The sequence below is a fragment of the Equus asinus genome, chromosome 2 (genome assembly GCF_041296235.1).
Source record: "Equus asinus isolate D_3611 breed Donkey chromosome 2, EquAss-T2T_v2, whole genome shotgun sequence".
NCBI classification, from domain to species: Eukaryota; Metazoa; Chordata; class Mammalia; order Perissodactyla; family Equidae; genus Equus; species Equus asinus.
The window spans coordinates 37,648,767-37,674,495 of NC_091791.1; the positions used below are offsets into that span (position 1 = coordinate 37,648,767).

General features: G+C 42.6%; 1 protein-coding gene and 1 long non-coding RNA gene across 3 annotated transcripts in view; both read left to right on the top strand.

Annotated features, from left to right (window-relative positions):
* The first annotated feature begins 2,387 nt into the window (after window positions 1-2,387).
* PPP1R3C (protein phosphatase 1 regulatory subunit 3C) lies at window positions 2,388-7,054 on the top strand. Of its 2 annotated transcripts, none has more exons than XM_014839426.3 (2): window positions 2,388-2,572; window positions 4,586-7,054. In XM_014839426.3, the coding sequence occupies exons 1-2, from the start codon at window positions 2,559-2,561 to the stop codon at window positions 5,523-5,525; spliced, it is 954 nt and encodes a 317-aa protein (XP_014694912.1). In that variant the 5' UTR covers window positions 2,388-2,558; the 3' UTR covers window positions 5,526-7,054. The 2 variants fall into 2 exon arrangements, with proteins under 2 accessions (XP_014694912.1, XP_070343369.1); XM_070487268.1 differs by having other exon boundaries at window positions 2,458-2,730.
* Window positions 7,055-23,384: 16,330 nt separating this feature from the next.
* The window catches only part of LOC139040511 (uncharacterized), a 35,077-nt gene continuing 32,732 nt past the window's right edge, over window positions 23,385-25,729 (top strand). The window contains exons 1-2 of the long non-coding RNA XR_011494994.1: window positions 23,385-23,508; window positions 23,937-24,078. This is a non-coding gene — a long non-coding RNA (uncharacterized lncRNA). The remainder of the gene's footprint in view (window positions 23,509-23,936; window positions 24,079-25,729) is intronic.

Here is a 25,729-nt window from a genome sequence, read left to right on the forward strand (position 1 = left end):
GCCAACTCAAAGGGACTGTGCGAGCGAAGGGCACAAGGACGGGGGTCTCCAACACAGTTCTTGGCACCTATAAGGTAGGCTCTACGTGTTGGTTGAACCTGAAAGTTTTAAAAATCCTTTAAAAGTCATTTCTTAATTACAGAAGAAGTCCATGTTCATTGTAGAAAAATTTAAAAATACAAAGAAGCAAAATGACTAAGAAATTTTTAATTTCTCATAACCTCACCATTTAAAAATAAGCACATTTTGGTAGACTATAATCTATTTTCTATGTATGCACACCTTTCCATCCAAATGGCATCACAATACATTCTGATTATTTTATGTTTCTCCATAACTTTAATTGGTAATATCCACTTTTTGGCTCAACATATAATCATGAGTGGAGGAAAAAACTCTACTCAGTGTTCTGTTTTGGCTCTGGCAAGCAGATCAACTTCTCTGAGCTTTAGATTCCTCATCTGTGAAATAAAGACTTTGAAGCCAGTGATGCCTAAGGCACCTTCCACCTCTATCACTCTAATGTTGATGGGTAATTAAAAGAAGACAGTATGGGACAGTGGTTGTTGCTCTGGCATCAGCTGGATTCTAGTCCCAGCTCTGCCTGTGAGATCCTGGGATCTTGACCTCTCAGTGCCTTGGTTTCCCTATCTATAAATGGGATTAACAATTGGACTCACCACCTAGGGTTACTGTGAGAATTAAACACATAAGACACGCAAAGTGCTTAGAACAGGGTTTGACACATTATAAAGGCTCAAGAAGCGGTTACTGTTATCAGTATCTTAGCTCGGGCACCTGCCTCCTGTGTTGACAGAGGAAGAACTAACACTACTGAGGGATCCAGTCCTGGCTCGAGAACTACCACCAGTTAAAGACATGTGCTGGGCACTGTGCCGAGTGTTCTCATCTGCGCAATCTTCTTTAATCCTCAGAGCTATCTCCATTTTACACGTGAGGAAACTAAGGCTGGAACGTGCCTAGATTCACGTAGCTAGCAAGTGTCAAATCCAGAGACCATGCCCTTTCAGCTAGTTCTGGATGGGCTGAGAGGCCAGAAGATCTGCTGTTACTTGCATGTTTCGTTTCAAAAATGGAGCCCAATCACCCTCCCCAGTGATATTCAGCCCGAGTGTCTCTTTCTTCACTCTAATCCCCCACTTTAACAATTCCACCGTTTGACAGTAAGAGACAGGGATTTTGTACATTTTGCATTGTATGTTTTGTGCATTTTAATTGATTAAGTTAATAGAACAGAACTAGGATGTGGGTTTTATAAAAATAATTTATACTCAACTTAGAAATTTAATTTTATGGTTATAACTGATGGCCTAAAAATTCCCCAAATTAAACAAAACAACAAACCCTCAGCAACAGTAACTGGTTGGGGAGAGTCATGAAGCTTGTGTGATATTTTAACATTTTGGTTTCCACATCACTGCCCAAGGACGTCAAGACTGAGTCGAGGGACTTCGGTTGACCACTGGCTCTGTGGCTCATCGGCCAAGTGAACAAAAAAGGCCATTTCGGCTGGCCCGGTGGCCGAGTGATTAAGTTCCCGCGCCCCAATTCCGCAGCCGGGGTTCCGCCAGTTTGGATCCTGGGCGTGGACCCAGCACCGCTCATCAAGCCATGCTGAGGAGGCATCCCACATGCCACAACTAGAAGGACCCACAACTAAAGATACACGACTATGTACGGGGTGGTGGGGGTGGGGGACTTTGGCGAGAAAAAGGAAAAATAAAATCTCAAAAAAAAAAAAAAAGGCCATTTCATTTCTGGCTTTTGTTTTCTCTTCCAGGGAGAAAAACTGAAGAATAGATCGAAATATAAAGTGCCTTCTAATTAAACTCCACCTCACTGTTTTATGGGGCTAGCACGCTTTATTAACAACGTTTGTTAGTAGTCTACTGCGCGGTGCATTTGCGGATTCACCCTAACCAAAAAATATGCAGACAACTTCTGATTGCTCCTGCTAAGGTGGCGGAGAAGATAAGCAGAGGCATCAGCAATTAACAATATAAACACTTCAAATAAGACAGACATTTGGAACGAGCCACAACTTTCTGTGCTCAGCATTTAACTGTGCACAGACTCCTCAAGACGCAGAAGGGCATCTCCTTCCCTGGAGCCCGGCTGAGCTGGCGCCCGGCCTGGGCGAGGTTGGCTGCTGTGTCTCCTGGCCTGCACCCGCTACGTGCAATACCCGGCTGCCTCCACGCCCCCTCGCCCAAGGGTCGCATTACGCGACTCGGGCCAGCGGTCCCGGAGTCCCCGCCCGCCCCGCGCGACCTGCCGGTCCAGCACCACGAAGGTCACGTTCCCTGCGCAAGGCTCGCGCCCCCGCCGGGCTCTAATTGGTCGCGCCGTGCGGCCCGCGGCCCGGCGATTGGTCCGAGGGGTGGGTTCACGTGGTCCGGAGCAGATAAGTGGCCTCTCCGGCGCCGCAGCCGCGATCGGCCCGAGCTGCCAGCCAGCGGGGTCAGCCGGGAGCAGGGTCGAAGTGGGGCGGCCAGCACAGTGCCAGCGCTCACGGCCTGCCGCCGCCTCTCTGCCGGATGAGCTGCACCAGGTAGGTTCCCTGCAGACGCTGCGCCCGGAGCCGAGGGCAGCGCGCCGCTGCGGGGCGGGTGCCCTGCGTTTTCCTTCGTCATCGCTGCGAATGGAGACCCCAGGGGCGGGCAAACTGGCTGACTGCTGAACTGACTCTAGCGCCGGGGCCCTTGGAAGGTGCGATTTGCTCTGCGCTTCTTGGGCAAAGCTTATTTTGCTAATTAGCCTCCTAAACCAGAAACTCCGAACGTGAGTCAGCTTTAGTTCAGATTCCCTCCTGGATTCCGACGTTCTCTCTTGGTCCTGCACAAATATCCCAAGGACTCGGGCAGCTTAATTTGTGGGAACAGCATCTCACGTTGCTGGTTGGTTGGGTTTGCGGGAAGAACCGACAGGATGATTGCATTCATTCATTCGTCCTCCCCCTGCTCTGCTTGTCACGGTTTGCCATGGCGAACTCAGACTCGGAGTTTGAGCCAATGATGATTTGTAAACTCTTGGCCAGGACTTATTCCAGGGAAATCGCCAAATCATACTGAAGTACAAAAAGTGAAAATACAAAACAAATCCGCAAAACAAAAAAACTTCCCAGAAGAGTACTTTAAATAGCTTCTCCAGACATAACTTAGGAGACTTCTCTAAAAATTCTGCCTGTTAACTATTATTAGACTCACAAATATAGCTTTAGCTTTCATTTGCTTGTTCTAAGTTTGTGGGTCTCCCAGAAAAACCCCAGGGCCAATGAAGTAAATTCTGTGCCTGTTCTTTTATTATCCATTTTGTGATAATGACCATGGGCCTATGCACTTAGAGCTGCTGTGCAGAGTTGCTAAAGGCAGACTGAGAAGTGCCATGTACAGTGATGCACACCTCTTATCTGTAAGGCCAGGATAGGGGGAAAAAAGTCCATAAGCTTGGCAATATGTACTGAGGGCTAAAGGCCAGAAAGCAAAACCTTCTTGATTTAATATTGCTGAGCGTAGTTATGTTTAGAATTTTGAATAGCTGTATTATCTTTCTAGTTATAAATATCCATTACCAAAACATTAGAAAATACCAAAAAAGTACAGACAAGAATAGGTCACTTGTAATCCTATCACCCAGAGATAATTAATTTTTTGGTTATTTCCTATTAAGTGTTTTATTTACAAGTTCATATATATAATATATATTAAAAACAGTCCAATTTTTAGGTAATCGGCTTTTTCCACTTAAATGTGAACTTGTCACGGACGTCTTTCTATAAGAAATATAGATTAGGTAAAGTTTTTCTTTAAGTGCATGAGTTGCTGACTTGCATTTCAGTTGTTTGTGAAAAATGAGGAAGAGCACGATCATTAAAGTGCAAAGATAATCCTCTGACTTCATTCTTTCTGGCATTCTTACTCTCAAAACTGTTCCATGAGAATTTTCTACCTTTTTATTTCCAAGTGGATTCCCTTTCCAGAGAAGTGTAATCAGTTCAACAGCAGAATTGGCAAAGCAGCTAGAGGGAGCAGAGTCTGGGAGTGTGTTTCCAGAACCTGTCTAGTCATTAGATCACCTGGGAAGCTTTAAGAACATAACCTCCTTGTCCCCTCTGCCCCCCCACCCCCACCCCGGAAGTTCTGCCTCGGTGGCTCTAAGCCCTAGGAATCTGCGTTAAAGAAAAAGAGAGAAACCACCTCCCTAGGCCATTGTAACCAGACAGGTTTGAGAACCACTGGCCCAGAACAGAGCAAATGGTTCTTAGAGCTGGCCTAGAGATGACCACATCTAACCCTTTTATTTCTCAGATGGGGAAACTGAGCCCCCCGGCTGCTTTAAGTAGTTAACCCATGGCCTTGTAGCCAGTCAAGAGCAGAGCCAAATGCAGAATGCAGATCTGATCATCTAATACTGTTTTCTTTTATGACATTTGATAGCACATCCCTGATAATTACTGCATCGGCTGTAATTTAGTCAATACAGAAATAGCGCTACATATATATTTGGGACCAGGGGAAGAACATTCCAGATCCAGGTGATAACCCCTCTTCTTTTTGTATTCCAGAATGATTCAAGTTTTAGATCCACGGCCTTTGACAAGTTCAGTCATGCCAGTGGATGTGGCCGTGAGGCTCTGCTTGGCTCATTCACCCCCTCTGAAGAGTTTCCTGGGCCCTTACGAAGACTTCCAACGAAGAAATTTTGTGAACAAATTAAAGCCTCTGAAACCGTGTCTCAATATCAAACAGGAAACCAAATCACAGAACGACTGGAAGCATTCACATAACCAAGCCAAGAAGCGGGTTGTCTTTGCTGACTCCAAGGGCCTCTCTCTCACCGCCATCCATGTCTTCTCTGACCTCCCAGAAGAACCTGCGTGGGATCTCCAGTTTGATCTCTTAGATCTTAACGATATCTCCTCTGGCTTAAAACTCCATGAGGAGAAAAACTTGATTTTAGATTTCCCTCAGCCTTCAACTGATTACTTAAGTTTTCGCAAGCACTTTCAGAAGAACTTTGTCTGTCTGGAGAACTGCTCTTTGCAAGAGCGAACAGTGACTGGAACTGTGAAAGTGAAAAACGTGAGCTTTGAGAAGAAGGTTCAGATCCGTATCACTTTTAATACTTGGAAAAGCTACACTGATGTGGACTGTGTCTACATGAAAAATGTGTATGGTGGCTCAGATAGTGACACCTTCTCGTTTGCCATTGACTTACCCTCTGTCATTCCAACTGAGGAGAAAATTGAGTTCTGTATTTCTTACCATACTAATGGGCAGGTCTTCTGGGATAACAATGAGGGTCAGAATTATAGAATTGTCCATGTGCAATGGAAACCTGATGGAGTGCAGACGCAGAGGGCATCCCAGGACTGTGCATTCCACCAGGTGCCCCCTAAGACCGAGTTAGAGTCCACAATCTTTGGCAGTCCGAGGCTGGCCAGTGGGCTCTTCCCAGAATGGCAGTGCTGGGGTAGGGTGGAGAACTTGGCCTCTTATCGATGAATTAAACAACCTCGTGACTGGTCTTGACCTGTCATACTCCCCATGTAATTCTAGGTCTATGTTGCTCAATATTAGGAAGTCTTTGCTACTTTCCTTCAGTAGGTTTAGGTTTGAGCTTTTGAGACCTGACTACAAAAAAGATAGCCACTTGAGAATTTAGTGTTGGGGGTCTGTATGAATGATGCTGTCCAGTTTTGCTGTGGAGGATCAAGTAACAGCTGGAACCCTATTTTTGTAAAAGTCATACCTTTTTCAGTGCCCTTTCTCCTTCCCTCTCAATTCACTAGCTTTCGTGATGGGCCAGGAAAGGTCGAGGAAGGACAGTTGATGGTGATGGGAAGCTGTGTTAATGGTATGAGGAATGTCTGAAGAGCGTACACAGAGGGCTCTGCGGCACAAGTCGGAGTGGGAGCGGGAGGTCTGATACTTAACTGTTGGTGAGAAAACGTAAGGTTATTTTGTGTTTTTAAGTTGGTTTGACAGTTCTCTCCTGGGGAAATAATTTGTAGAGGGGGGAAATAAGATCCATTCTACGTATTCTTGTGGAGAAAAACCAAACAAACTTTAGAGGTGTTGAATGGTATTGGGAAAATGTGAATTATAACTCTGGAAAGTCAAGACTTATTGTGAAGCCTTTCTGTTCAAATGTGACATCAAAACCCATGATTTGAGGAGAGTTTGAGCAAATCTGACTTTGCAGTCCCGATGTTATAAATGACCTTGTTTGTGATCAAGGCTTCACGCTCGAGTTCTCAGTATAGAGTGCTGCCTAACCAAAAAATCATGCCATCATTAATGGCTAACAACTCATAGGGACTCTATGTCATGACAAAGATAGCTTTTTGCAAGTGCCTCGATCAAACCAGAATATTGTAGTTGCTTAACCCAAATATCTGAAGGGTCATCTGATAACTCATGAGTGTTTGGCCTCAAAAGAAGGTCCATTTCGTATACTGGCATTCCTCCTGCAATACTGTTGTATCTTTGAGAGTGTTGTCAGTGTACGCAACACACATCCTTCATATTGAAGGTGACTCATTTTTCCGCCACACTTTTTTGATGTGATGTTGAAAGTGAGGACTGACACTGATTCTCAATTCAAGAATCCAGTATCTTGCACATAAAAATAGCGATCTATTTCTTGCCTGTATTTGTCTTGTTGTTTTAAGTCTTTCTACCAATTTCTTTGAAGTCAAAGCATTTTTTTTAAATGGATGTGAATTGTTTTGGATATGTTGTAATATACTTGTTTTGAGATGTGCATAAATCCATTCTGTAAGGTCCTAAAGAGAGGAGTCCCTGAATGTTTGCTTCTGTCATTGTGCACGTCCACTGAGAGGTGTTCAGAGAATGCAGTTAATTTTAACACGTGTGATCTGCCATGCTAGGAAAGTGCTATTGGAATAACCCTGCTGTGACAGTATTTGAGGTTTGGCTAGCACCCGCAATTTTTCTGCTCTAAATATTTCACTCTCCTATAGCTATCCTTTGTGAACTTCTCACTTTAAGAATAAATGTGTTTGATATGAGATCTGAGTATTTCTTTCTCAAAGCCACAGTTAGTCAAATAAGAAACCATCCAGTGAGATCTCCTGTTTTGTTTAAGAACGATTGAACAAGGTTAGTTTGGACCAGGAATTGGATCCACCTGAGGGTACTCAGATGGTCCCCGTCTGGTTAGGTAGCATACTTCTTACCACCTGACCACTGGGACTGGGGTCCAGGGCCATGACTTGAGCTGCCACGACTGTCCCTGACCTCATCTGTGCTTACTGCTCATCACACACTCTCTGCTGGGGCAGGGTTATCTTGGGGGTCGCTTCTCAGCTTTAAAGTGGGGGAGGAGATGGTGTCGGAAAGGCTGGCGTGGCTTCTACCTCTTGAGCTCCAGCACCTTCCTGAAGGGTCAAAGCTTGGAGCTGCACAGAGGGCTTAGGGACGGGTGGGTCAGCATCAGTCTTGGGCTGAAGGGAGAGGCTCAGCTGCTTGGGGTGAGAGGCAGCAGGTCAATGAAGCTAAGCTGTAGTTTCAGTATTTGCCTGAAATTCCAGGAAGGGCTTCCACACAGTATCTTAAGGGGAAATAAATGACCAACTTACTAGAAAGGCCCAATTACGAAGAAATTTTGTCATCCTCTTTGTCAGAAGTCATAAACTATAGGCCTGAAGGCTATATCTGGCTGCAGATGTATTTTGTTTCACACACAGAAGTTTTTGTTCTCGTTTTTTTCTTTTTTAGAGAGAATTTAATGCCAAGACTAAACAATCAGCAGACTACATTAAAAAAAAAAAATCTAGATTGCCCTTTTTCCGCAAAAAATTACAAAATCTTTCCTTATGGGGACATCTACCCAGAGCTGAATAGCAGCTGCCTCCTTTAGATGGGGCCTGCGTCCCTAGATGGGGCATCCTGCCTTGTGTTGTTACAGCGCCCCACCCACTGCTTCATCTCTTATACTGTCTGCCTGACCTCTGTAAGCAACGGAGTTCATTACCCCTGTTTTGTTTCTTCTGGCTCTCCGTTCATGCTGATGGTTGGGTGAGGAGAATGCCCTTTTCCCACGGGATGAAGAAAAATCAAATTTGGGTCCAACGGGGACCTTGAAGACCGTGGGACTCAAATGCCTAACTTTATAAGATCCAGAGAGGAGAAGTGACTTGTTCAAGGTCCCGTGCCAGGTTGAGTCAGGCTGGACAATGACGTCCAGGCTGGACAGTGCCTTTTTGCTTAGTGTTCTCCTCCTGCTTCACGCTCCCTCCTTGAAGTCTCCCCTGGAGACCTTCCTTTTCTAGCTGCCCCTTTCTTGAAGAGGGAGTGATTTCCAGGAGGCATGACTCTGCTCAGCTCTTGCTGGTCGCCTGTAGCAGCTTGGCCTAATGCTGGCTTGTCTCTGGGCTGCATGTGAATGACTGCAGGAGGGCCAGGTCAAGGTGCAGGGTGTTCCTGAGCCTTTCCTATTGAACAGAATCATCTGTGTTTCACATCCTGATACCTCATAGCAGACGCAACACTGCTTTTAAAATTTAGTACAGAAGGATGGCTTGAATTTGGGGTATGTGATATTCTGTTCTGAAATAATAAGATTTAATTTAGTTATTTAAGGAAGGACTCTCTTCTTTTCTAAATTTATGTCTCTCCTTTTAGTTTATCCTCAAATTGAAAGGCTGGAAATCCCTAACGTGGTTAGTGAACTGTGCATCTTCGTCAATGTGAGTCCAAAGTTCTGCACAAGCTTGGGTGGTCCTCCAGTCTGCAGAGAGAGAGTTTCTTCTCAGCTTTCATCTCCGGGTTCTGCACAGTTTTTCAGCAGCTCCTGGAAGTTGTGGCCTGAACAAAGCCTCCTGTTAGTGGGCAAGGATTCCAAACTTAGGGTTCACGTGCAGTTTTGCTGACTCCCTGCCTCCTGACCCTTCCTCTTTCTGCCAATGAGTGGGTGCCCACTATGGGGTTTAAAAGATCCCTCTAAGCTAATGGTCCTCAACCACTGGGGGGTCCCTCCCAGATTCTGACTTAATTGGTCTAAGTTGTGGCCCAGGCACTGGAAATTTTTGAGGTCTTCCCAGGTCATTCCACTACACATCAAGGTTGAGGAGGTCTGCTTTAAGCAGGTGAAGTGTCTTCAACTTCTCCATTTCGGAGAAGAGAGTCATGTAAGGTCCAGAAGATTCCTCCACACACTTCTTTTTACAGATGATGAAATGGAGGCCCAGAGTGGTTCAAACTTGCTCGAGATTACAGAAATAGTACAGCCTGGCTTCCTGATCCTTTCTCCCAACACCCCCCACCTGTCCATATCATGTCCTGCTAAACAATCTGAACATGGACTTCTTAGTTTTACTAGTCTATCCTCTCTTTTTCTCTTCTTTGATCTTTTGTATAGAAGGGTATGTTAATGAAGATGCCTTTGGGTACAAGTGACTTGATCCCTTGACTCAACTAGCTTAAAAAGTGATCTCACAAGTCCGAAGATAGGGTGTTTTCAAAGTTGGTTAATTCAGTAACTTTAAACTTGGGTTATTTCCATTTTTTTGTTCTCCCATCCTCATTACTTTTGATTGTCCCTGTGCTGACTACAAGATGGCTGCCACAGTCTCCAGGCCATAGACAGATACCCCACCGCCCAGTAGAAGAAGAAGCCCATGTCTTTCTTGTGTCACTTTTTATGGGTGAATAAAGTTTTCCCAGGAGTTTGTCCCACATTCCACCAAGCCACCCCCCTCCTCCCCTCCCTGCCATGTTTCGCTGACTAGAATTAAGGTGCATATCTGTGCATGAACCAACCTCTGGACAGGGGAAGGGGACCCTATGCCTGGCTCAGACAGGTCAGAATTCCCCCCATCCCCTTCCCAACCAGGGGCTAGAGGTGGTCCAACTTCTGAAACACAAGGTTGTGTGGAGGAAGGGGATACTGGAACTTTGTCATAGGGCTTTCCTTGACACAGCCATAAATGGTCGAGTCCCAGTGTTTCAGCGGCAACTTGAAAACAATTATTCATGAGGCCAAGTAATAGAAGTCAACTTTTTCGTTTGTAATTAAGGATAGAATTGAGTTACCCTGAGGAGCAGATAGACTACATAATTTTCACACTAAGAGTTGGAGTCCGGAGTCAGGGAGAACTAGATTTAAATCTCTGTTTCACCATTTGGGTGGCAAGTGATTTAATATCGCCAAGTGTCAGTGTTCTCATCTTTAAAATGGGGATGATAACAATTCCTACCTCACAGAATGATTGTGAGAAGAAAATGAGATCATATAGATGAAGTACTTAACAAATTATTTGGCCAATGATACATGGTAAATAAATCTAAGTTGTTACTAATACCAATGATAAAAAATTTCTTCACAAATATTCCTTCTCACAGTGTGAAGATGAATATGTTTTTGAGATTCTTTTCTCAAATAAAGACTGCTAGTACTAATATTAGTGTTCCGTGTTGCTGGTTGAGAGAGTATCTGAAACAGCATGGTATAGTAAGTAGTAAGAGTCATTCACTTGCATTGTTATTATGCATTTTAGTTCTAAATATATTTTAAACCTTATGAGATATCATTATTGTTTTATTCAATGTTATTTTATATTTATCCATTTACTTACCCTTCCTGTTGTTCTTTCCTTTTTGTATATTTGTGTTTCCATCTTGAATCATTTTTCCTTTGGCCTAGAAAAAAACCCCATTTAGTATTTCTCTTATTATAGATTTGTTGGTGAAGAATTCTCTCTTTTTGTTTGGCTGAAAACGTATTTATTTAGCCTTCATTTTTGTAAGATAGTTTCACTAGATATACACTTCTAGCCGAGTCTAGGTAGGGCTTAGAAAATTCTCTGCTATTATCTCTTCACATATTTCTTCTGTCCTGTTTTCTCTTTCTTCTCTTTCTGAGACTGCACTTGAGCTTATGTTATACCTTTTTACTTTGCCTCATGTGTCTCATCCTCTTTTCTCTCTTTCCCATTATTTTTCTCTCTGGGCTTTAGTTCACATATTTATTAGCCACCTGTCTTCCAGTTCACTTAGATTCTCTTCTGCTGTGTCTAATTCTGCTTTTAAATCTATTCCTGCATTTTTAAATTTTAGTTATGTTTTTCAGTTCCAAAATTTCCATTTAATTATTTTTGATAGAGTCCAATTCCATGTGAACTTCTACATTTTTTCATCTGTTTTTCTATCCTTTCCTCTATTTTTCTTGAAAGTATTAATGATAATTATTTTAAAGTACTTGTCTGCTGATTCCAATATCTAAATCTCCTGTGGATCTGATTGTACTTTCTTCTTGTATTTTTTTTTTTTTTTTTTAAGATTTTATTTTTTCCTTTTTCTCCCCAAAGCCCCCCGGCACACAGCCGCGTATTCTTCGCTGTGGGTTCCCCCAGCTGCGGCATGTGGGACGCCGCCTCAGCGTGGTCTGACGAGCAGTGCCATGTCCGCGCCCAGGATTCGAACCGACGAAACACTGGGCCGCCTGCAGTGGAGCGCGCGAACCCAACCACTCGGCCACGGGGCCAGCCCCTCTTCTTGGTTTTTATTAATGTAGTCATGTCTTTTGGCATCCCAGTAACTTTTCATTGAATGACAAGTCTTGGGTGCAACACAAACAGATATTATTAATAGTTTTAAGAAAACACAGGAAAAGATGGAGAAAATAGTTGAAAGAGAATTTCACCGGATGTGTAATCTTCCTCCAGAAAATATTTACCCTTTTCTCTGCTAGACAGATAGAGTTAGGACTGAGCGCTTCAACCCATTCAAAGATTCAGCTGAATTGAGGCAGGGTTGCAGTCTTGTTAAAACTCTGTGTATCTTTAGTTTACCCCAACTCTTAACTTGTGGCCCTCTAAGGCTGAGAGTTCCTCCTTCTGGCAGGTTTTGAACTCTAATCTTTGTTCCCTCCACACACTGAGACTCTCCACTTTGCTTTTCAAAATCTGCACTCTGCCTTTCTGGTAAACCTCTTAGCCTCCTGCCATTTGCAGCTTCAAAATTTGGCAAATATCTTAAGTAGAAAATGAGCTGAGTGTCAGGTTCGGTTTTCTGCACACCATTTCACCAGAATATTGATGTCTGAATTCTTAAATTTTCTTTTTTCCAGCTCCATGAGGCCAGCAATGCTGGTGGTCTTCTTCCAAGGCAGAGCCCAGATTTTCAGCTTCTTGCCTTTCCCAGAATCAGCAGACACATCCAGGTACAAAACACCTGCAGTGTGTCGACTTAGTCTAACCATAAAGTTCTGGTTGTTTTAGTAGCCCTCTAATGCCTTTAAACAATGCTTTTGTATTTTTATTTAGCTTTTCTAGTTGATCTTTATATTAACATTGGTCTTCCTCACACTACTCTATCATATTCAGAAGTGAAAGTCTATCTGATCTTTGATTCTATATGTACAGTTTCTCCTTGTTTCAAGTCCCTGGTTGTCTCAGCAACAGCTGAAGGCTTGCAAGCATTTTTAATTTTTTTTTCCATATTTTATATGGCTTTTCTTGTTCTCATTGGAGAATTAGTTTACTGCAAGGCATTCTCTTATAACTTTATACATTGTACCTTAAATGAAATAACTTGTATAAGCATTTAGTCCAGTGCCTCATCCATGTGAATTTCTTCTAGAAATCTACGGAGAAGGGCATACATATACTTTGTTACTGTACAAATTTAAGAGTATAACGAGGATCCTAGCCTGGATAGAAAGCTATTTCACCTTTGCCCTCCAGAAGCATTTTAGAGATTGTTCTAGTACCTAAAGAAGGGGTTGATAGAACCCCCAAAGTTATACTCTAGACAATATGACCAAGATGAGAATGGCATTGAAAATGTAAATATAAAGTCTAGATTACCTCTCAATAAACTGTCCCAGTACAATCCACCCAAAAGTGCTGGATAAAATATTTTCTAATTATACTTTCACAAGCACTGCTGAGGTAGAAGGAAAGTAAGGGTGACCTTCACAGTTTCCTCTGCCCCCTAAGCAAAAAGTGAAAGCAGAACTCCAGAGAGGTCAATGTGTCCTGAAGCTGGCACCTGTCCTGAAGCTGCTTGTAATCCCCAGGTGACCAACATTACTTTTTAACATCTATGGCTGCTACCAGGACAGAAGATGAAGGTTAGGGCCCATTACGGGGTGAGAGGGTCACAGCGAATGTCTGGCGTAGCCAGGACCAAAAAAGGAGACCCCCCCCAGTCAGAAAAGAATAAAACTCTCTTACAAAGAAATTCAACCAGGACAGATGCCTCTACCTCTGGGTAGAGGGACAAAAACCCTTCTCTTAAAATTCATAACCACAACCTGGCCTCACATGGATTTGCAATCTAAATTCACATTCCTGTGTTCTGAAAAACCTCAAGCTGAAACTTTATTAACAAATGGCTCCTGGTCGCAGTCCCCACAGGTGCTCAGTAGGAGCAAATATGAGCGCTCTTTGTGAGAGTGTGCTTTCAGCCTAAGCCTCAAGGAATTTTCATCAAACACAAGTGCACACAGAATGAAATAGAAAGACATGTCTTTGACAAGAATCATGAAGAAAAAAGTGAGAAAGCTAAAAAAAAAATGCGAATTTTAAAAATGTCATTAGGATAGGTAATTCATAAATGAAAAAATTAATTTAGGGCATTGTGAACAACTTTATGCTAATAAATCTGAAGACTTAGATAAAATAGACAAATTTTTAGAAAAATTTATTGTTTCAAAGTGGTCTCAAAAAGAAACAGAAAACCTGGCTAGTCCTATAAACATTTAAGATTAATAGTTTAAAATTGGCAGTTTAAATCTACTCACAAACAAAATGCCTGGCCCAGAGATTTTTACAGGTGAGTTATAGTGAACATTCAAGGATCAAATATTTCTAATCTTACACAAAATATTCCAGAGTGAAAAAAAGAAGAAACATTCCCCAACCCATTTATGAGTTAGGATGACCTTGACACTGAAACCTTACAAAGACAGTTTAGGAAAGAACAATTATATGCCAATCTCACTTATAAATAGACGCAAAAATTTATAAACCATAAATTATTAAAACAAATCCAAAATGTATAAAAATATAATGTATTATGATCAAGTTGGGTTTGTCCCAAGAATGCAAGATTGGTTCAACATTAGAACACTGATTACTGTAATTTGTCACAGAAATAGATCAAAGGAATAAAAACGTATGGTCAACTCAATAGATACAAAAACTGTTTATAAGATTTTACACCATTAATGAAAAAACAACAACTCAAACTAGGAATAAAGAGAAACTTCCTTAATTTGAAAAAAGGATATCTACTAAAAATGAAAACAATTAAAACCTACCACAAACGTCATACTATGATTAATGTTGACATTCCTTTTAAGATAAGACTCTATCACCATCTCTTTTAAACACTGCACCAGAAATCTGAGCTAGTGAGGTAAAGCAAGAAAGAAATAAAAATGGAATTGGAAGGAAAGAAAGAAAATTGTCATTGTTTACAGATAATATGTTTCACTGAATAGAAAATCCAGAAGAATCTACTTCTAAATTATTAGAATAAATATGAAAATTTAGCAAAATTGTTGGATAAAAGATTGTGGTAGTTAATCTACAAGACAGCCCCAAAGATCCCAGCCTTCTGAGGTTCACATTCTTGTGTAGTCTCCTCCCATATTGTACGAGAGTTGCTCTGTGTAACCAATTGAATATAACAAAAATTATGGTATGTCATTTCCAAGATGAAGTTATAAAAGATACTGTGGCTTTCATCTTCGTTGTTCTCTCTCTCTTTCTTTCTTTCTCTCTGTCTCGTGCATGAATTCACTTGCTCCTGGGGAAGCTGGTTGTCTTGTTATGAGCAGCCCTACTGGGGAAGCCCATGTGGTGAGGAACTGAGGCCTCTTAACAACAACCACATGAGTGAACTTGGAAATGGATCTGCCAGTCCGGGTCAAGCTTTCAGATGTTTGCACTTCTGCCTGATGTCTTGATTACAACCTTATGAGAGAGCCTGAGGCGAAATTTCCCAGCCAAGTTGCTCCTGAATTTTTGATTTAAAGAAACTATGAGATAATAAATTTTTGTGGTTTTAAGCCATTGTTTAAGTTTAACGGTAATTTGTTACTCAGCAGTACAAAGATCAACATCCAAAAGTGAGCTGAATATCTATATATAAGCAATAAACAGAAAATGTAATTTATTAGAAAAAAGGAATATTTTATAATAGCAGCAATAATATAAAAATTCTTTGGAATAATACAACAAAATTTCACAAGATGTTTATAGAGAAAATTAGAAATATATTTTGAAAGGCAATAAAGAGACAAATGAAAAATGATTCCATATTTCTGATTAGAAACACTTAATATCATGAAGATATTTATCTACTATTTTAAGCAATGCTGATCGAACTAAGATACACTGTGAGGGATCAGAATTGGCCACCCCAAAATGTGTCTCTTTGCCTTGATTATTTTTAAGAACAAAAGACTCAGGAAGAAACTTTGACCTTCCCTCTAACTGCCTAAAAGAATGTAAGAGAGAAGGCCTGTTCCTGGAAGGAGCTGATACTGTAAGATAACTATAGCATAATATAAACTAGGGTGATAGACAGGGAGGAACCTAACAAGAACCTTTCTAATGAAAGTCCTCTCCAGTGCTCATTGTCTTTGCAAGGCACAGTCAACGTTTGTTTATTAAACATTTGCCTTTCCACCTCCATGTAAATTGCCTGCCTCCCCTCTGAAGCCTCAAACCACTCTCCACAACATCCTCCTTTGTCCTTAGCTGAAGATGGTATTTAATGTGGCGGCTTCGGCCATTCTGGTGAGTTAGTTTTCCTGGGTTTCTCCCATGTATACATGTTATTAAACTTTGTTTTATTTCTCCTGCTATTCTATCTCATGTCAGTTTAATTCTTAGATTAGCCAGAAGGACCTAGAGAGTAAAGGAATTGTCTTTGTCACCTACAGTACTTACAGTTTTTTTTTTTAAAGGAACTAGACAAATTGATTTTAAAATTTGTGTGGAAGTAGAAAGAGCTCCAAGAAGAGTCAAGAGTGTACTGAAGAAAAAGAACATGATGGGTTGACTTGCTGTAATAAATACCAAGATTTCTTACGAAGTTATAGTAACTAATACAGTGGGGTATAAGCTCAGGGATGGACAAATTTCCGGTGGAACAAAATAGCTTGCCCAGAAGCCAGCCCAGACATACATGAAGACTTGGCTTATGACAGAGCTGGGAATGATGCTGAGTGGGGTGAGAATGGACTTCATAATAACTGATGCTGGAAAAAATGGTTATCCACATGGAAAAACATGGTACCAGGCCCCTTCCACGTCTTACACAAAAAGCAGTTTCAGGGGGTTAAATAATTAAAAGGGAAAGAGAAAACTTTGAAAACATTTTGAAGAAAATATAGAAGGCTTTTAGGACCTTGGAGTTGGAGAAGATTTCTCAGATAAAAAAGAAACAAAAACATACAGGAAACAACCGATAAATTTAACCACATTAAAATTTAGATTTTTTTTAAAATCAGAAGACAACTGAAAGAAAGTGAAAAGATTGGCTATAAAGTGGGAGAAGCTATAACTGACAAAGGATTAGTATGCAGAATATGTAAAGAATGCTGATACTTAGTAAGGAAAAAAACCTATAGAAAAATGGGCAAAATACTTGAATAGGCATTTCACAGAAGAAGAAACATGAATAGCCAATAAACATATGAAAAGATTCTACTTCAATAATAATCAGGGAGATGCAAATTAAATCGTAACAAGATACTACTTCAAATCCAACTGAAGGGCAAAAGGAAAACATCTGAAAACAGCAAGTGTTGGTGAGGTTGTGGACAGTGGGTCTCATACCCTGCTGGTGACCATTTGGGAAACAACTGAGCTTTGTAAAGTTGAAGATGCATAACAATTCTACTTTTATGTATATATCCTTCAGAGAAATTCTTCAGCATGTATATCAGGAGATAAATAAGTATGTTTATAACAGTGTCACTTGTAAAAGCAAAAATTGAAATCAACACAACTGTCCGTGAGGGTAGCTTGGATAAATAAATTCTATTAGTTCAGCTGAATACAAAACATAAGCGAAAATGAATGGCAGCTACAACTACCGTCATGAATTTCACAAACATAAAATTGAGCAAAAAAGCAGGTTGCAGAAAATACATATAGAATAATTCATTTACATAAGGTTTGAAACCACACAAAACATACAGATTTTTTTAATGACTCTCTGTCAATGTATATATGTGGGAAAATAAAGGCAAGCAAGGAAGTAATTCTACTTATTAGGGGGAGGAGGATGGAAGGAATTGGGGAGGAGTATAAAGAAGGATTCAAAAGTATTGATAACATTTTCTTTCTTAAGCAAAAATTTCTTGTATATATATTATTTCATATGTAAATAATACTTTATAATAAAAAATTTTAAACAGGTTTTATTAGTACCTATCAGCACAGTAGAAACTTTTCCATTTGCATCCATATAGAACTTTTCTTTTCTTTTCAGTATCTGTTTTGGAGGTAGGGATTATGTTTTCCCCATATAACCCTTAAGAAGAATAAATTGCTTTGGAACATCTGAGTTTTGAAAGCATTGTTCTGCCAGGCTTTAGGATGTAGTTTGAATTCATGACAATGGACCATTTTTATGTGTGTTTTCCTAACCTTCTTTATGATTTTGAGATGCCAGATTGTGTCAAGCTGAGCAGAAGTTTCCTTTGTGCTCTCATGGCTGCTGCAGAAATGAAAATAAAAGCTAAATCCTCAGATGTTTCTGTGAAGGACCAGCGATTTTCTAGGTTCTTAGTGCTTATGCCTGGGGTTCTAGGTGATAGAAAGGGCAATCCTACTTAACATGGTATCCACCTCACTTACCATTCTAAATGGCACTCGTGGAGTGGAAAGCCCTTTGCTGCTACCACCACCTAAGACTAGAGGCACCTACACCACCCTGCCTTTATGATTCCTAGCACAGCCTCCAAGCCCTTAATTATCTACACTAAGGGTACGTCAAACCCAGGTAGAGAAAGGCACCCTCCCATCTTAGGATCTGTTCCAGCTTCATTATATCATCATCTAGTTTCAGTGTGCACGGAAACAATGATCAGGCCACACCTATGCCAAAAACTTGCTACTACAGCAACAAAAGATATAGATGCTACATATTACAAAAGAATACAGTCATCAAGATAGCCAGTGGGGGCTCTTGGCTACTTGCTGGTACAGCTTCTCATAGCCTCTTTGCCCCACTCATGCTCCGTCAATGGGTCTAGGTATTAACAGCTCATGACAGGAATGGGTCCACTGAGTCAGAGGAGATGGTGAATCACATGCTTATACATACTCCTCCGGCAGATACTTTATCCCAGCCGTTTATAATGCTGACCAGATTCAAAGGAACTAAAAACGGCCGTAACCGGAGACACGCGCAGACTCAAATGTCCACTCATGTGCACTGTTGGATGATGCAACCTTCAAACTTAATCTTTGGATAGACCCTAGTTAATAGCCTACGAACTACTTGTTCATATGTCTACCTCCGGATTTATGACACACGCCCTTCCTCGTGGAAGCTGACTCTGGCTCTGATCATTTACTTCATGTGGAATCTGACCTACCATCTAGCCAGCATCTTGATTTTGTTGCTACCAAAGTCCTGGGTGACGACTTTAAGAAATGGAAATAAATCCCAAAAGCCACCTCCTTAGTAGCAAACAAATAACAAATATTCTATGTGTACTTTTAAACTATTTTCATGACAACTGTCATAGTCATAAAATTGTTTTGGGATCTTAGAGCTTTATGTTGGAAATAACTTCTGTTGGCATTGAAATGCCATTTGACTTGTTCTGCTTATGAGGCTGCTGCAGGTGGATGCCGCCACCGGAAACCTGTGATTTAAGATGTGATAGGAAGATTCTCTTATTCCTCAAAGGTGGAAACTACTTTGAAATGCTGTTTTGTTTTTCCAATTTCCAAAGTCTGATCTCTCACTACGAATCATCTTATTTTTACTTTATAATATATATATTTTTACTTTTAGCTAAGAGGGCTCAGACAGAGAGATAAACTGGGTATTGGGGAAGGTGGAGAGGGCAGAGTAGATGATGCCACTGTTTTAGCCTGGGCCATGAAAAATTATGGTACCATTGACTGAAGTGGGGGATTTTGTGAATTTTGGGAGAAAGATTGTATTTTTGTATATACTGAATTAGAGGTGACAGTGTAGCATCCACAGGTGATTATTCTGTGGATAATTGGAAATGCAGATGAATTTGGAGCTGGACATATAAATGTATGGGAGAGAGGGGAAGCAAGCTTTCTAATGCATATTCTTCCTTCTAACTCCTATCCACTTGCCCAGGTCTACCTTCTGGTGTTCTGCTAATGAGAGCATGATACCACCCTCAGCACCCCTGCCCTCAGCCCCTGCACCTTAGAGGGCCCCTCTCTGGCCCTCCTCCAGCCACACCCCTCCCCACAGAGTGAGAAGTCCATGAGAGCAAGGGAATGTGCCCACCTGGAACCTATGTACATCCCCCCTTCTAGACTATGCCCATAGTACCCCTAGATCGTGCAGTTGCTTCCCCATCTGAGCCTACCTCCAGGGCCTGTGCCAGTCTCTGCTCTGAGTGCTTCCTCCTGAGGGTGGACTACACCACCAGTGGCCGTGCCCTTGGTTCTGAGAGGTGGCTGTTTGGAGGAGGGTGGCAGAGGGAGTATGTGTGAACAGGGCTTGGACATGTGGGCTGGAGTGCCCACTGCATGAGGGTGGGGTCCCCAGTGCAGGATGCAGTCATGATGGGAAGAGAAGGGGATTGACTGGGCTGGGCCTCCATTGGCATTCTTGCCCTGTGAATCTTGGAAGCCTTTAACTCCACTCAGTCACATCCCAGCCCTTTAGTTCCTTGGGGATTGTCAGCATCCTCTCAATATTTATTCACTGCTCTTTTCATGAGCGCCTGCTGTGGAGAGGACTCTCAGCTGGTGTGGTCTGAGACAGGGCAAACCCAGCCACGTCTTTCCCACCTGTCCTTGCTCCCGTGCCCTTCCTCACCCTGGTTCTTTGTTCTAGCTGCCCTCCAATTTGTCACTTGAAATGTTGGGTAGGGGAAGTATGCTGTCAGTTACAGGGGGGCAGAGAGAGGAGGTCATGGGGGCAGTGGATAGAGGGCAACCTCTGTAGAGTTTTACAGGTTTGCCTTTGGTGGGGAGCAGGGCCCCTGTCCTGGGGTGATACTGATCTTTGGACTTCCTTTGTAGACAAGCAATGTGTCCTGAAGAAGCTGTGGGCTTCTGGAAGACTCCTGACCAGCCCACCAGCAGAGAAAATGGTGGAGCCACTGACTGCACTGCTAGAGCTGCTGTGATGGGGACGGAGGCCCCTGGAGGGCTTCAGCTCCTGGGAGTTATGACAACCTTTGGTCTCCAGGGAATTAGCGTCCTATAACTCTGTATTTACACATTGTATTAAAATGTCTAAGGCAATTTTTCTAGGTCTATTATGTAATATGATACAGGTATAACCTGTCTAAATTGGACTCAGGAGAAATTTCACCATAAGGAGGCATAAAGTAACTAATCCCATTATTCCTTTCGCCTTAGCTTGGCTCTTCGGCTGACGTCTCCCTCATCCTTCACGTCAAAGCTTAAGTGTCACCTCCTCAGAGTGGTCATCTCTGACTACCCAATCTCAAATTGAAATTTGACCAATCTCAAATCCTTCATTTATTATTTCATCAAAGGTTGTTGAGCGCCCGTGAAGTGCCTGACTCCCTTAATCCAGGTCCACAAGGAACTTATTGAACATTTATTAATATACCAGGCCCTGTGTTAAGAGTTGTATTCACATTTTCTTATTTAATCCTATGGAGTCGGCATTATTATCATGACCATTTTATATGTAAGGAAGCCGAGGCACAGAGAGGTTAAATAGCCTGCCCAAGGGCACACGGTAAGCAGAGCTGGGATTTGAAATCAAGAAGTCTGATTCTAGAGCATGGATATTTCCTCTCATAGTACCCTGTTCTTTTCCATCATCACATGTCTTACAATGATCATTTTATCTGTAACAGAATGTTGAGTGAGGCCTTTTCTGTTGACTTAGAATGGCTGCCAAGGCCCAAAGGTGACACAAAAGCTGCTAAGTAGCCCATGTTTCTAAAGAGAGCTCCCCAGCAAGTCTTCAACAATTGAAATGTCAGGACTGGCCCTAACGACATCCACTCTGCCCCCATCCCAGGTCTATAATGAGAAGGCTGAGCTCCTCGGAGTCAGCTTGTGCACAGAGGTCCTGGTGAAAGCATTCCTCTCTGGGGCAGAGAAAGGGGTGCTTCCTCCCTCCTCCAGGGCCAGGGAGAGTCAGGGGTGTACTTTGGGAATCACTAGTGTCATATTTCCTGGCCAGATATCTGCTGGGGCAGCAGTCCTGCTACCTGCGCTGCGTCTCTTTGTGTCCCAGGGGGAAAAAACACACTGAGAGAGAAGGCAGGCCTGAAGGAAAGGATGGCAAGGGGGCAGGGTCTCTCCCATGGCTTGGCGTGGCAGGATGCTTGAATCCTCATGGGTCCAAAGGACACTAGGAAGTTTGTGGGCCTGAGCTGACTTGCTGGCCCCCACCTAAGATGACCACCCTCTGGATAAGGGGGTCTCTGGCAACAAGGGGGTCTGTGAGGTGGGCTGTAGGGAGCGGTGAGGAAGAGCTCAAGGCCCCCTGCTCCTTCACGCCAAGCCCCTCCAACAGCAAGTCTTGCCCACCCTGGGAGGGCAGAGGGCTTTGGATCAGATACGAGATGGGAGTTAAACTGGCCTGGACTAAATTTCAATAACTGGAAGTGACAGGAAGTAATCTGTCGGAGATATTTTAAGGGGAGAAAGAGGGAGAGAGATAACTTGACCTAGTACAGTTGAGAACAGTGTTTGGAAAAAATTAAAACTATGTCACATTTATTCTCTGTTGATTTGGAACTTGGTGAACCGGGGTACACGTTTAACTGTGTGTTCATTTATGGACCCTCTCCCCTAACCAGACTGTAAGATCTATGACGGCAAGACCTGTCTATCTTGTTTATTGCTGTGTCCACAGTACCTCGTATAGAGTCTAGCAAAACACATTTCAGTGAAGTGAAAAGCAAAAGCTGTCCCTGGAGGCTTGGGGAAGTTTAATTGGTTATTAATCCTGGCACTCCAGATGTCTGACTAGACCCCTCAGTAGATGCTCTGCAATCTTAGAAACTGGAGGACTTTTAGTAAGAGGACCTCAGGGCAGAGGTTGAGAACATGTGTGGTACAGTCATACAGACCTGGGTTCAAAACTCAGCACCCACACTCTCCGCTTGGAACCTCAGTCAAGTACCACAACGTCAGAGCCTCTCTTCCCTCATCTACAAAGTGCCTCCATCATCTCGACAGCTCAGGGTTGTGGTGGAATTTAAATAGATCAGGCCTGTAAATCGCTTAGCATAGTACCCGGAACAGAGAAGATGTTTGCTAGGTGGTGGCTCTGATTATCAGGGCTGTGCAAATAATGTTTGAAGATGTGTGTGGTGATTTTTTGAGTAGCACAAACTGAAGCTTCTAGTTTTAAGGCTAAGAACTTTGAGAGTGTGGAGGTGGGGTGCCCATAGTTTCGTGTATGGGACCGGTGAGGGGCTGACAGGCCCCTTAAGGTGTGTGATGTAGGAAACAGGTGAAGATTACACGTGGGAGGGGGCTTTGCAAACTGTGAAGTGAGGAGCAGTGTGACGATTTATGTACTCACAGCCAGAACCCAGCAAGAGTTAACAGGCTGCAGGCAGGCTCGGGTCTTATTGTTTATTTATAGAAATGCCTTGGGGGTTAGAGAAGGGGAGGGAAAGAGAAGAATGTGTTTCTGTGCAGGAGTGTGTCGGGGGGTGAGGAGATTTCTGGGCTTCCTTTTAGCACGTATACCCTGCCTTCTCCCTTTTCCCCTTCTCCACTCCCTTATCTCACAGCCGTCTTAGTGCCAATTCCTCTGGTGAGTCCTGTCTGGACACCTTGTCCGACCTTGAACTATCACTAAATCCTCCCGGGTATTGCCTCAGCCGAGTCCTGGCAGAGGCCACGCGGAAAAGAATTCACTCTGAAAGCTGAGCTTGTTCTCCTGAAGGGGTGAAGCAGGCTGAAGAGAAGGGATGAGAGAGTTCCCCCACCCCACCTCCACTCCTTCACAAGTCCTCTCTTGGAAACTACGCTTCCCCTTCCTGGGATGACCTCTGTCCTTAATAAAATGGGAGAAACAGAACATCGAGACTTGTTTCCTTCTCAAATGAAAAGACTGCACGCACTGAAGTGCATTTTAAATGCTGTTTGGCAAGTGCGGAGTGGTTGGGGGAGGGGAGGAGGCTGACTTGCTTTTTCTTTGCTGGATATCTGGGAACCGAGCCCATCCGCACTTTCTCCATGAAACTTGAAGGGCAATGTATCATTGTGGGAGAGATACTGCAGTTTTTCCAAACAGAAACCTAGCCCTTCTTAGGGTCGGCTTCATTTACAAGGTCAGTTGTGTTCCTTGAACGTGTTAGTATTTAGGGGGATGAAAACGGGCCAGGAGCCACCAAAAAGTTTCAGGTAAGACTCCTGCTCAACTCCAGGGCCTATGCCCAGGACAGTCGGAAAAGAAAAGGAAGGCTTAAAACATTGGGAACTGTGAGGAGTTGAATGAAAGGAACAACCCGGAAGGAGTGGAGTGGTTGGGAATGGCTTCTTGAGTAGACATGTGGTTGGGTAGAATTTGGACAGACATAGAGGAAAAGAAATGGTGTCTGGAAGGCGCAAGAGCAAGAGTAAAGGCAGGAAGTGGCAATGACTATGGTGTGGTGGGAAAGCAGAGATAAATGTGCTTGGCCATAGGGCTGAGGGCTGCAGTCAGGTGAGGTGCAAGCGAATGATGGAGATGGAGCAAAGGAGTCTTTTTTTTGTCTAGGTAACAGAGAGAGAGACTGAAATTTGTCTCTGCCTGGAAACAACGCGATGAGAGCAGAGGGTTAGAACATTTGACCAGGACAGCCCAGGGAGAGAGGGATGGGAAGCAGAAGTTCACTGGTGAGGTCACTGTAGCAGCCCAGGTAAGAAGAGACAAAACGCTAGGCTGGGGTGGGCGGTGGGCCTGACTGGGTGTGAGGGGAGCAAGTAGCCCCAGGCCCTCTGAGTGAGCTGCTTTTGAGGCCTCTGAGTGCAGAATGAGAAGTTTTTGGCTGGACTAGCTTGACCACAGTTGCCCAGTTAGGGAAGAGTGGCTTGCTGCTTACACGAATGACTCATACTACAGTGCTGGGCGCACAAATGTTCTTGGTGCCTCCTAATCAACTCAAGAGAGGGTATAACATCTGTGGCTGTTTGTTTCTGGTTGTTTGTCTTGTAGACGGCAGTGACGGCCAAGAACTGAAGATCAGTGGGCACGTTTTTTATTTGGCTTAGTGAGTGAGATTTTGATTCTTCATGGGAAATCTAGTTCTCAGATTTTCAATTGCTAAGTCTTTCATTAGACAGGAGTCAAGTATTTATCAACCTTTTTTTTAAGAGCTGTAACTGAAAGTCAAAATGGTGAATGAAAAACTTACACTAAATTTTATTTATTATAAAGAGTCATTTTCCCTAAGGATTTCCTAACTCAGAGTCTATTATGATGACTTTTTCTACTTATTATTATTTTATTATTACTTTAGAATGACACAATTCTAATCAAATTACCTTCTTGTTTTCTAGCCCACAGAACAGTTGAGAGTGGAAAGGGTCTGTGTATGTGTGTGGGGGGAAGGAGTAGTGGTAGTCACACCAAGAAAGAATTTGTAACTGTGTTCGGTGATGGCTGTTGGCTAAACTTATTGTGGTTATCATTTCACAAGATATACATATATCAAATCATTATATTGTATTCCTAAAATTAATACAATGTTATATGTCAATTATATCTCAATTAAAAAATACTGTCGGTGCCAGTTAAAACTCATATGCCAGCTGAATTAGCCAGCAGCCCACCACTGTGAGATTCTTGTTTCAGAAGTTAAGTTTCAGTTTTAGTGCTAGAGAATTTTTGGAAAGTTGTGAATGAGGGAGATTTTGCCACCTAGATGCAGGTAAATGAGGTGTTAGTCTACCTATATGTAAGATGCTTCAGTGCTCTCCCCTCAGTTCAGGTGGCATGTCTAGTGCTGGTGACAAAACTAGGTCTCTTATTGATTAAGGTTCCTAGACTACAACAGGTTGTGACTGCCTTTAAGAATTTTTTCTTTTACATAATTAATGAGAAGTTTATAAGTTATAAGAAATACAAAAATGGCTGAATTGAATAGAAGAACTCCAGAAGAATTGAAGGAGAACATTCAGAAACAATGAGATCAAAGAGACTGAAGCCAAAGTGAAACTCAGGGATGATGAAGACGGACTATTGAAGAAAAAGAAAAAGATTGAAAACAAGAAGATAAAAATGTTGTCAGACAATTCGATTAGCAGTCAGGATAGGAATAATCAAGTCGTAGGACGTGGGGTGGCAGAGCATGATGTGAATGGTTCAAATTGCAGCCCTGTATGCCAGGCCCAGAGCAGTGCCTGGTACCAGAGAGAAATTCACCACCTTTTTGTTGAATGAATGCCTCTTATCCTATCTGTGCAAAGATGTCTTTCAGCTTCAAAAGAAGACAGATTCCTATACCTTTTGCCTTTTTAATGACCAGCGCAGGGATGGACTTTTGATAGCATTTGCTTATATTTGCCAAA